We start from the raw sequence: 12,086 nt of genomic DNA on the forward strand, positions 1-12,086 counted from the left end.
TCTGTCTTTAGCAGGCAGAAAGCATGTGATCAGAACAGAGCAATGCAGTAAGCTTGTGTGATCTCTAGCAAAGACAGCTCCCAGCCCTTCTTTTGAGATATTTCACTGATATTATGATGGTCTATACTGAAGCAGGGAAAAGGTTTTTTGGAACTCAAAAGAAGTGCAGCTGTAAGTATGTGCAGCTACAGGAGATTTATTCCCTTTACAGGGAATCACGTAAGCATACAGGGACCTATAACTAAGAATGTATGTAACAGTGCTTCCTCTTTTTGTGCCAGGTGAAGATATTGCTTATTTCCGTCTGACTTACAGCCCTCCCAACTAAAAGAGTTTGAATTCCTTCACCAGATAACAAGTCTTTAGATATGTGGGCAACACTCAGCAAAGTGACCGTGATATTAAAACAGAGAAGACCAGACGGAAACTGATGCCATCCTGTTTCATGTGTAGCTGTACTTTGCTCTACAGACTGAAGAAAGTGAAAATAAGGCCTGTTCAGTTTCACAATTTATGCCTTTCTAATCTATAAATACACAAAAACAAAACAATGTAACAAACAAGATTTCTATTTCTCTGAATAAAATTAAAAAAAAATGTTTATATGTCCTCGTCCATTTGTCAAAACAAGATGTCACTGAGGAAATCACCATAGTTATGTATTAATAGAACAAACAATTCATTAAGAAAATATTCAGGTGGTCCACATGTGAAGAGCTTCTGTTTCCCTAGACAAATCTAATGTGAATAATCATTACACAGATGTCTCTCAAGCATGAAAACAGACAGGATGCAATCATAATGTAAGTGGGGAAGAGGATGAACCATCTAGAAGCTCATAAATTACATCACAAGGCAGGTGACAAGAGGTCTCTTGCCCTCTAATTCTGCACAACATCATACCTTCCTTCCAAATCTTCTGTGAACCTAAAAACATCCATGATGGAGAGACAAAGACCAACCAGAGGATCCAAGGAAGGTATAATTTTCCAGCACTGTGGTAGTGGAAGGATAAAAAAGGAGGGAGCACACCACCATAAAACCAGCTCAGCCTTCATGTAAATCCACACCTGAATAAGTTTATCCCTGTTGAGTATAACCTGTTTCTTTGAAGAGATTGTGATACTTTTACTGCAGGTAAAAGAATATCTGTTAATCAAGAAATCCTGTTTTCATCCCAGAAATGGCTGGTTTATATAATAAAATTTAGGGCAGGATTTATCTCTTTCCTGGTCAGTAACTTTAGCCTTGAGTCTCCAGCACAGTCTTTCTCCACCATCTTTTTTCCAACAAATGCCACCATTGTGTTTCTAAACAATAGTCTGAGCATACTCAGCCACGCAGATCCAACTATGTCTGCGCTAAATCATCAAAGATTGAGCATCACAGATACTTCATTTTCAAAAGCCAAAAATTATATGATTTTTGATGCCATTATGTTTTACAGGGAGAGAACTTGAGACTCCTTAATGCAGCACAGTCTTGAGGAAACAAGCAATGCCTTGCAAAATTTAAGTGTAAGATAAAAGATATGATCCATCTAAACTGAAAATGTTCCAGGATAGCAGTATAAGAAAGAACATTTCCATTAAGGAACATAAAGGCAGTATTTGAAAGAATAAATGGGTTATATCCAAGCAAGGAAAAACTACGCAGGGTTTGTTATGGCTCATCTTTCCTACCTGAGAAGAAGGCTGAAGTGCTCCATTCCAAAGCCAGCAACCAGCCAGTGGGCCAGAAAACTAAGGAGTAGACAGAGCCTGGGTTCAGCCCACCCCTGATCTTCTTCAGGTGCACAAGTATTAATAACATTTTGGAGTGAACTTCAATAAATTCTGAAAGGGTTTTTTAAGACAGAGAAACTATGAGTCAAACTATTATTTGACTATTAGCCCAACTTCTTGTTGCATAAGCAGAGAATTTGACCCAGGTACATTAGAAGGACTTTTATGCTTCTCTGAGCTAATTTATTAGAGACCACTGTAAGACCCTTTGCTCTTCAAAGCCTGAAATTCAAAGACTGAATTGTTTCATGATGTATATAAAGCATCTCTCCTAAAATGATCTAAATAAAACTCATTTTAAAAAATAATAGAATAATTCATAATACTTAACTTAGGAACTCATATGCTGCTTGGCTTGTAATAAACTACCAGGACATATTAATTTGAAAAACAACCCTATGAATCAATTTAGATTGTAAGCGGTTATGTAGTTGTCTTCACAAAAGAGAAGCTATAATAACTGCTTAATGATGCTTGCACTACTGTTATTACTATTACAACATTAAAGTAAATTAGTTTAAATATTAGATTATACAATCAAAGACAGCTCAAGGAGTTATTCAGTAAAACTGAAAAGAAAAGGTTGACCCATCAAAACTTCTGTGTTTTGTGTTTGGTTTTTTTTTTTTTTCTTAATCTCATTTTACTTGGAGAGAAATCAAAGAATCACAGAATGGTTTGGGTTGGAAGGGACCTTAAAGCCCACCCAGTTCCAACCCCCCAGCATGGGCAGGGACACCTCCCACCAGACCAGGTTGCCCAAAGCCCCATCCAGCCTGGCCTGGAACATTTCCAGGAATTGGACATCCACAGCTTCTCTGGGCAACCTGTTCCAGTACCTCACTACCCTTATAGTAAATTTCTTCCTTATATCTAACCTAAATCTACCCTCTTTTAGTTCATAACCACTACCCCTTGTCCTGTGAACTACACTCCCTGACAAAGAGTCCCTCTCCAGCTTTCTGGTAGGCCTTTCAATGTACTGATAGGCCACTATAAGGCCCTTATAAGGACACTATACAGCCACTAATAATCTGAGACCTTTACTTTTTCCACAGAAAACTTCAGAATTTTCAGGCAATGATCAGTCCCATAGCTACAGCAGTCCTCTGGAGAGTAAGAAACACTAGCTTAGATCTTCCTTCTGCACATATTAGAAGACCTGACCTAAAAAGTAGAACCTCAGTAGCCCATATCTCAAGTAAACATGGCAAACACCATGCCCGTCTGTGACCATCTGGCCTCTCTAACTCAGAATATTTAAGCTTTTCCCACTAAAACAGAGGTGGGAACTGCAACATTCCCACCAAATGATCATTTCAGTATGTAAAGAATCAGTTGCTAAACCTCACTAAGTGAATTCTATGTCTGTGGTGACTCCATTACTCCTTTTAGAAGGCTTTTTTCCCCTCTGCTCTCCTGAGAGGCTCCTGTACAAACAGTCCCATCACGTCTTTGTTTTCAGTTAGCAAATACTTAGGCTGGCACAGTGCAAATGTGCCAGTCGTCATCACACATCCTTTTCTGTCAGCAGCAGTGGGAACAAACATCTTGCATGCTGCCAGGTGGAATGGAGGCTTTCACTGGCTTCCAGCTTTCCTCCACTGCAGGCCCTGGAGACTGGATTTTCACTGTGTGCTCTACTTGGGTATTTTCCTTGAATGTACTTCAAACCCGATGTAGATTATTGTACCAATTCCTCACTCTGCTAGATCCTTCTAAAGAGGTAAAGCCCAGGGTGTGAATAATGCATGGTATAGCACTGGTGCTTCACTAGACAACATATTGTCAACTGGTGATTTTTTTTTAATCTTCTGTATGAAGGCTTACACAGACAGCCTTGGTATCAACTGTGGTATATTTGGGGCAGGCATAAGGCCATAAGGTAATTTTAATAGTAAGCCCCAAGTCAAAGTCTTAAAAGTTTCATGTAAGAGGTCTGTTTCCTGGTGTGTATTTCCCTCATTTAAGATACAGTGGAAGTTTAAATATTTGTGAATTTGAAATCTTTATGGGAAAATCAGAATTCATCTTAGAAATACCAGAAACATCTTCTGAAAGAGGGTTTACTACAAACTGCTGGGAACCTAAAGATAAGTGAAAAATTAAACTCAAGTAATGCAGCCATTCATATGTGATCACACTCATGCATGAAAAAGGGCAATGACATTAAAATGTTTGTGTGTGTGTACATAGAGATGTATATACCAGTTGCAATTTCCAGTTCTTTACTCGAGTATTTTAAAACAGCGCCCTAACAGCACAAATAAACATATTTGAAATAACTACTTCTGGTAACAATATTTTAAAAATGCAACTGCATTTAAGGTTTCCCTTTGTAAAATGGAATCATTTGTCTGCAGATGAAAAAGTTAATGGCATGCTGTGGGGAGCAGGGATTTCCTTCCCTACAAGAGATTAATTCTCCAAAATTAATTCTTATCACAAGCTTTTTACAATAACTGATAAAGTGCATGTGTACCTACATGTTCTTCATATGATGAATCTGTCATCACAAAACTTTTTAAAACTAACCCACAGCTGTACAAAACTGTACAAAACTGTATAAAAATGGCAGAGACAGGAATGTTTTATTGTCACCTCAAGTACAAGAAAGCTTAAGGTGCCAGGTCACCAGATATTAAACCTCAGTGTTTCATAAAGATCATGATTTAAGTGAAAGATAAAAGTAGAAGTGTTCCTTTATGGATAATGCAATAACTGAGTTGAAAGGTCTCAGACCAAGAAGCTGGGTCAGGATGGAAGATACTTAGACATTTAATAGCTGATTTCATACTAGTCAGGAAAGCATATTCAGCATCTTTTCACTTCCGTCGACAAGATGCAACAATCCCTGCAGTCCCAGAAGCACCTCAACTGTAGAGCCAAAAGGTACCTGCCCATCTGGGAGACAGCTTGGGCTGACTGAGGAACTTACCTAATTCACATTCCTTCCTTGACACAGGTTGATGCCCATGGAAATGTGCTGCTTAACCCACTCGACATAAGAAATGACTTCAGCAGCTCAGGCATGTTCACAAGTCTCCGTGACACCCAAGCCACCACGTATATATATGACAGCACCAGCCTGCAGTACAGAAGAGCCACTTCCAGCAGAGACCTCTACAGCAGGAGTGCTCTGGACAGGCACAGGCTTCATAAAAAAGGACGCTTACGAAGAAGGGCATCCCAGATCAAAGTCAAGATCCCTGACTTGACTGATGTTAACTCCATAGACAAGTGGTCCAGGATGGTCTTTCCCATCACGTTTATTCTTTTCAATGTTGTTTACTGGCTGTATTATGTACACTAATTTATGCAATAATGTTATAATACACTAACACATCTGGACTTTTTTGTTTTCCTTCTCAATTTTGTTAACTATTAAGGACTGAAGTAGCCATGTTATATTTTCAAGGTGAAATACCCAGCCATTGATTACTTCTAGGTTTAAACTTTTAAAGCAAAGAAACAAACAACAACAACAAAATACAAACAGACATCATATTCAGATCAGAATAGTACAAAACTGCTCTCAAAGAGCGAGGTTGGACACATGGCTCCTGAGGTGTTGCTTCCGCCACTGTCAGAGCTCAGATTAGGCTAATAGCCACTGCATATTGCCAGACATAACCCCAGCCAAGGAGCTGCAGGCAAGATGCCAGCAAGGTGCATGCAGCTAAGGAGCAGTCGGTTGGTCATCTCCTATCTGTATCAAGTCCCTTCCCCTTCCTTATTGTCAGCTTTTTCCTAATAGTGTTTATATTAATTTACCTAACATAGCATTTTATTGAAACATAACTACTATAAGTTAAATTTTATTTTGTGTTGAAAGCATTTCATACTTTTAGGAGAGTCAAGATATACAAGTCAATATGGCCTATGTAAGTCCCAAGACTATCAATCATCTACAGAAAGAAACACTGATCAGGACAGTAGGCAGCAATACGCACATGTAGACATTAGTAAGGAATACAAATGTGCAGTCTGGAAAGTTTCTTAATCAGTTCCTCATTGACTGGTGTAAAGTCTACTGATGACCTTATCACTAGTTGACTTTACAACTTTGCACTCGGAATGTAATAATAAAAGAAACATTATTGAATGTTAACATTTGTCACATCTCACCAGAACTGAACCTCCTTACAGATCAGGACACACTGCCTCTTCCCTTTGTTTGTGCAGCAGACCTCTACAGAAAGAGTCTAGAATGATAAATCACTAACCCAGAAAGGCAATAGCTTTAATGCATTCATTATAAAATATGTGAGGCTGCAAAACAGGCATTTGGCATTGCTTAACTAGGTTGATCCTTTAGTCTATCAGTTTTGTTGTGAGTTCCAAAGTCCCAGTCTCATCCCAGGTTCAAAGGACATCAGGTCCAATTTGAGATGATTCAGGATAATATTAATACAGTCAAATGAGGGTACAACTCTTATGATTGTGCCCACTCTAAAATAATTCCAAATATTCCCTAAGCACTGCCCCACATCATCAGACTCAAACTGGGGCAGTGTAATTACTTTTTTAGTAAAATTTTTAAAATGCTTAGACCAAGAATACTTTAATGACAACTAATAATAATACATTGGTATCTTGAAATAAATAATACATAAAACATATGGAAGTCTTGCATGCTAAGCAAGCTGAATGCTTCATAACTGCAAGAAATAGCCCCAGGAGAGCAACGGTAGTAAGACCATATTTGCTGTCCATTCAAAACACACACCCCATTACATGGTTTTGAATTTAACAAACTGGCATTAGAGTATACAAGCAGAGAGACTAAGTCAATGAGCCAGTGAACTTGCAGGCCTCTAAACCCCTCAGGATGCAATCTCTCTTCAGATGCATTTTTGGAGAGGTTTTGTTTGCTTCTTTTCTGATGTTTGTTTGTGGTGTTTTTTTGTTGTTGTTGTTGTTTGTTTGTTTGTTTGTTGTTTTTTGTTTTTTTTTTGTGTGTGTGTGTTTTTTTAATAGATTGGTACTCATTACACATCATGTTGCCATACTTTGGCTCAGCACTAACTATCTCAGTATTTAGGAGAATAATGGCTGTGATACCTTAGAGATCACTACATACTTCTCTTTTACAACAGTAGTTTCTCTATGTGCTACAGAACACCAGTAAAGGCTCCTTTGAAGTTCTAAAGTACCTTCAGTGTGAGGTTGAACCCGGGTTCCTCTCAGCATTAGACCAATATCCACCAATAACTATAACTTTGCATACACATATCCACCTGCTGCTGTCAGCTATAAAAGTACCCAACCTCAAAGGCAGTCTGCAACCCACTCCTAAAAAATAGCACCTGATTGTTACAGCACCCGATTGTTACACTCAAGACCATCTAAATCAAAAGAGAAAATAGAAAAAAAAAAAAAAAAAAAAAGCTTTCAGATGTTCCCCCACTCCTTTTAACCTCTCTCCAGCCCAACAATACAAGGTCAATAGATTGGACATCCCTAAGGACAGAGGAGGAAGAAAGACCACAAAGACAGAAGTAATAACTAAAGTATAACAGACTCAAAGACAGTTTTGTGGTTATACCCAGAAATAAATTCAAAGGCAGCAATACATTCTGCAAATTTGTAATGTAAGATGTGAAAGACAGCTGTCAGTGACCCATGTTTTCGTATTAACTGATTTCCGAGAGACATTCCAAGGCAGAGCATAGGTCAGTAATTTAATCCTGCTATCCCAGTGGTGTGGAGACAAAGACATGACGATTTCCCCTTACTAGTACAGCCATGTAGATATTTAAGGATGAGCCAACATCCAATGCAATACAGAAACAAGAACTTAAGTAATAAAAAGGGATGCTTTGCCTTCTGTTTTAAGATTGAAGGTCTGCTTTAATGGTCTTCAACATATTTTCTTTTAGACTCGTAGCATCTGGATATACATAGTTTCTACCTTATGTATCATCCAGTTAGCTCATACAAGTGCTAGCATGTGGGCTAAAAGCAGTTACATGTACTGTGTCAAGAAAAAAAAAAAAAAAAAAAAAAAAAAAAAAAAAAAAAAAAAAAGAATATCTTGCTGAGGAAAGTTCACTAACTAGGAGCTGTGTAAATGCAATACTCTTTCAAAGTGGCATGTTCCAGAATAGCAGGGGTCCAACCTAATGCTTCAGGAGTCCCTTGGTGCATGGCACTGACAGGAACCCCAGCCCCAATGCAGGTTTTGTACAGTATGCACCAAGCTCTGGCTGTGCTGGGGGCTGGAAGCCACCATCCTGAATGAGGAAACAGCTGCTGGCCCTCAGCAGTAAGATTTGCAGCAGGGGCTAATAGCCACATCACACACATGGGCAAGCAATATCTTACCCCAGAGCCAGCATCTCCTGTCTCCCACTGAGCTCCTGTCAGCATATTTAACCATTCTGGTAGGGAAAACAGAATTTTGTATAGAAGCTTGCAAGGCATGACTGATTTAAATAAAAACCTCTTTCTAGCCTTAAAAGAGAATTAAACCAAAACTGGGGAATAGGGTACATAACCATAACTAGCACATTTTATTTTTTCCAATAGCTTTTATAAAAAAAAGAAAAAAAAAAAAAAGGCAGAACACTTCTCACTTGAGAGCAATAGCTTGGCAGCAAGGAAAAGGCAGTGGTTATTAGAGGCACAGGATGGAAAAGAGGAGCTATATATAGGGTACCCGTGTACTTTGCCATCTGGTGTTAGAAGTTAGTGAGTACAAAAGAAACACAGCATCTTCCCATGAGTAGGCTGGAGTCATCTGAGTGGCTTTAAACAATAAAAGTGAATAACAGACACTTTACTGCTAAGCTCCATCACTGCTATATTTTGGGAGTTAGTTTGCATGCCCTCAGGAGCAGACTTCAAGCTCAGTGTAGATAAGATGCTATTGCTAATTAGATTTCAGCTAGGCCCCCCTTACAATTTGTGCTGCTGTTTCATGCTATTCATGAATTTGAATATATTTAAATAAACTTGTACTGGAAGTCCTTTTTAGATAGCTTTCCCAAGGATAAGATCTTCTGTCCCTGCGTGTGTGCATGCATGTGTGTCTACCTGGGAGTCTGCCAATAATATTTGACTCCACTAGCAGTTTCAACCAAAAGGTAACAGAATAGTAAGGATCTGTGAGGTATTATATTCTTACAAGTTGCACCTAAACAGGTAGCTGCAGATAGGGCAAAACTCCTGTTAATCCATCCCTCTTTTCTGGAAGAAAGGGAACTGCAGCCTTATTAGCCATCAGAGAATCCATTTGGTGCTTCAGTTCACTACCCAGATCCACAGAAAAATGGGGTTCATTGGTTCTTGTACTGTTAAAACTATTTTTTTTCAGAGTTATAACAATCTGTTAATCTCATTCTAATCTTACTTCTCTTCAGCACTATCCCACTTGATTATGAATGAAATGGCCAAGGGCTAACCCAGTAGGTAGCCCCTCTGGAGCACATAGCTCTCTGAGAGCAGAGATGATTAATCTGATGGTTCACATTTTGGTCTGTTTTGACCTCGTTAACAATATATCACCTGATGCTAGGAATCTTTCCCCCCAAACAGTCCACCACCAAAGCAGTCCCTGTGAACCTGGAGTAGCTTGCAGTTAGAAAAGGCTCGAGCCCTTCCAGTGCCTTTTATCACTGTTAATTTAGCTGATTAATCTGAAGGTAAGAAACAGCCAGAGCTTCTCTATGTTATGACTCCCACTGGTGCTAGCAAATATGGTGAGTATCTTCGAGTAAAATTCCCGGCTATAGACAGCAGGAAGGGTTTAACACCCAGTATATTATCCTCCAGAAAGCAGCCTAAAATACAAGGTTCTGCTCTTGCAATGACCTCTCCAACAGACTGGCCTGGTGAGCCCTGTGTGGAGCTGTTTTGAAACCCACAGGATTGTAAAGGTCCACAGGATGACTCTTTGTGAGATTTGTCAGCTTCTCCATGTTTTGGCAGTGTTGTTTTGTTGTTGTTGTTGTTGTTTGTTTGTTTGTTTTGTTTTTGTCTGGAGGGGTCTTGAAGTGGGTATAAAGCACAAACTTGCAGAGGGAATGAAGTATACTGCCAAACTTAATTGAAGTAGATCCAAAGTAATAAAAAACTATAGACTAACGGTGCACTTATGGAAGCATGCTCTAGTAGCAGAAAAGGAAAAATAATCACTTTTTTCTAATACTTTATTATGTATATTAATTCACAATTCAAAGTGTTAGTAAAGTGTGTATACTTCAGAACAAGCTGTTACTGTTCCTTTCAAATAAAAGCATAATTTTGTCAGCATGGTTCTTATCAGAAAGGCTTCCTCCAGATCTCAGATACTTTTTACAGGATAATTGAGGTCTGGGTCTTCTAAAAATACATCATTTTGACATGCACGATTGCTTTGTTGCAAAAGCAGTTTTAGTGTAGTAGTTACTTCCATGTTCACAGCTAGCTGGTCTGATCCAATTCTGGTTTACTTCAGTGTGCGTGAAATGATTGATCAAGAAAACCATGATTTTTTTTCTGAAATCAAAGAAAAGTTTCTGTCAAGTGGAGAGACATGCAGTGAATGCCACTGGGGAGCAAGTAACCTTCTTTTTATAATTCACTTTTATACTTCTTATCGATATATGCTGCATTTTCTGATTCAAACTACAGGTCTGTGTATGCAACGTGAATTTCTGTGGGTGCTTTTTACATGCTGAAATTAAAACTACATACAGTGTGTGCATTCATTATATGTACCTTTTTGTTAGGACCTTTGGTTCAAAGAGCCTACTGTACAAAGTTTTTTTTCTAGTCTTAATTGCATGTTTAATAGGTCTGCACACGGTACCTGAAAAAACACAGAGGTTTTACCAAACGATATTTATGACACATTTTTTTCCCTTTTAATATAGTCTACATTTTTGAAGTGCCATTCTTCCATAAAGTCCTTATCACTGTGACTCTTACATGTGATGATCAGCTAAGCTGGAATGGACCAAACTGTGACTTCACTCAGAATCCCACCGACTTCAAAGCAAATTGAATAAATTCTAAGAATCAAACAAAGCCAAGTCACACAACTGTCCAAGCAGTTACCAATTAATGTGGACAGAATTAGGAATGAGTGAAGAGGAATGAGTTCAGCAAAGAGGAGTTACGCTTTTGTCATGTGAAAATACAGCTGCACGCTTTGCAGCAACAATGATTCTTTGTTGCCACAGGCAACTGTGGGACCCCAAAATGAGCTGCTCCCCAGTGGGTACATGCTGAACTGGAAGAAATTTTGTCTTGAAGGAAGAATTTTTTTACAGTGAGAACAATCAATCAGTGGAACAACCCTCCTCAGGGATGTGGTAGAATCCCCATCACTGGAGGTTTTCAAGATGCAGCTAGACTGGGTGCTGCATAATCTCATCGAGGCTCCCTTTTCACACAAAAGGTTGGACCTGATGATCTGTTGAGGTCCCTTCCAACCTGGACTGTTCTATGATTATAGGAGACAATATGAACGTATGTCCATGAAACAGGGCTAAATGTTGAGCACCCTCTGGGAACAACAGTTGCAAATTCGTGGGACATGCAAACACTAAAGCCACCCAGCTGACCGTAACCAGCTAACTAGAGCTCAGGCCTGGAAGCACACAGAAAAATAGCTAAGCAGACAAATTTCATATTCACGGAGTCTCTTTAAACTCCAGTACCCTTGGTCTAATTCCTATACCTTGAAAAGGAATAGAATTGCTGTCCTGATCACCCCTTAGTCACAGACTCACACGACTTCTCACAATTATACCCCTTCTACTGGTTTTCACTTCCAGTGTGGTGCCTGTGTTTTTCCCTGCTCACAGCATACAATTTCTCCATGGTCTGGGGCGTGCACTGCAGTGCTTTGTGTTACGTGAAAATCTGCATGGAAACGTAATGCCAACTTCTTCAACTAAACACCTGCTCCATAGCCCAGAAGGGAGCACTGCTGGGCATACTTAATGCATAAATTCTCTTATTGCCTTGACCCCATAAACTCGTCTTATATGCTTCCATTACACATACATTTTTACTGTTGTCCTCCTTTGCATTCCTACCTGCATTCATCAAAGTATTATGTTGAAGCTGACAACAGCATAAGGGGTTTAGTGAAATCTCTAGCTTTTTGCATCAATTAGGCCTGGTGCAGTTTCCACAAAAGCTTTACTGTCACTACTGTAGACCTTTCTTGCTCCAGAAGTACCTACTTCTCAGAGCAGAGACAGAACAAAACCATCTTCTGACAGATGGTGTGAAGCATCTTTTCTGTTTTGCTCATTTAATTTCAATGTACTGAAGGACATTGCATTTTTTACACAGGTTGGTTTGTTT

At 39.1% G+C, this 12,086-nt stretch overlaps 1 protein-coding gene across 3 annotated transcripts in view; it reads left to right on the forward strand.

The window, feature by feature from the left end:
• Positions 1-5,895, forward strand: part of GABRB1 (gamma-aminobutyric acid type A receptor subunit beta1) — a gene marked incomplete at its 5' end in the record, with an annotated part of 131,256 nt that extends 125,361 nt beyond the window's left edge. For all 3 annotated transcript variants that reach the window (XM_084519045.1, XM_084519044.1, XM_084519046.1), the window contains one exon: positions 4,750-5,895. In XM_084519045.1, the coding sequence (XP_084375171.1) occupies positions 4,750-5,097 (348 nt within the window). In that variant the 3' untranslated portion in view covers positions 5,098-5,895. The remainder of the gene's footprint in view (positions 1-4,749) is intronic.
• Positions 5,896-12,086: the final 6,191 nt, after the last annotated feature.

The sequence above is a fragment of the Aythya ferina genome (assembly GCF_964211825.1).
Source record: "Aythya ferina genome assembly, chromosome: 4".
NCBI classification, from domain to species: domain Eukaryota; kingdom Metazoa; phylum Chordata; class Aves; order Anseriformes; family Anatidae; genus Aythya; species Aythya ferina.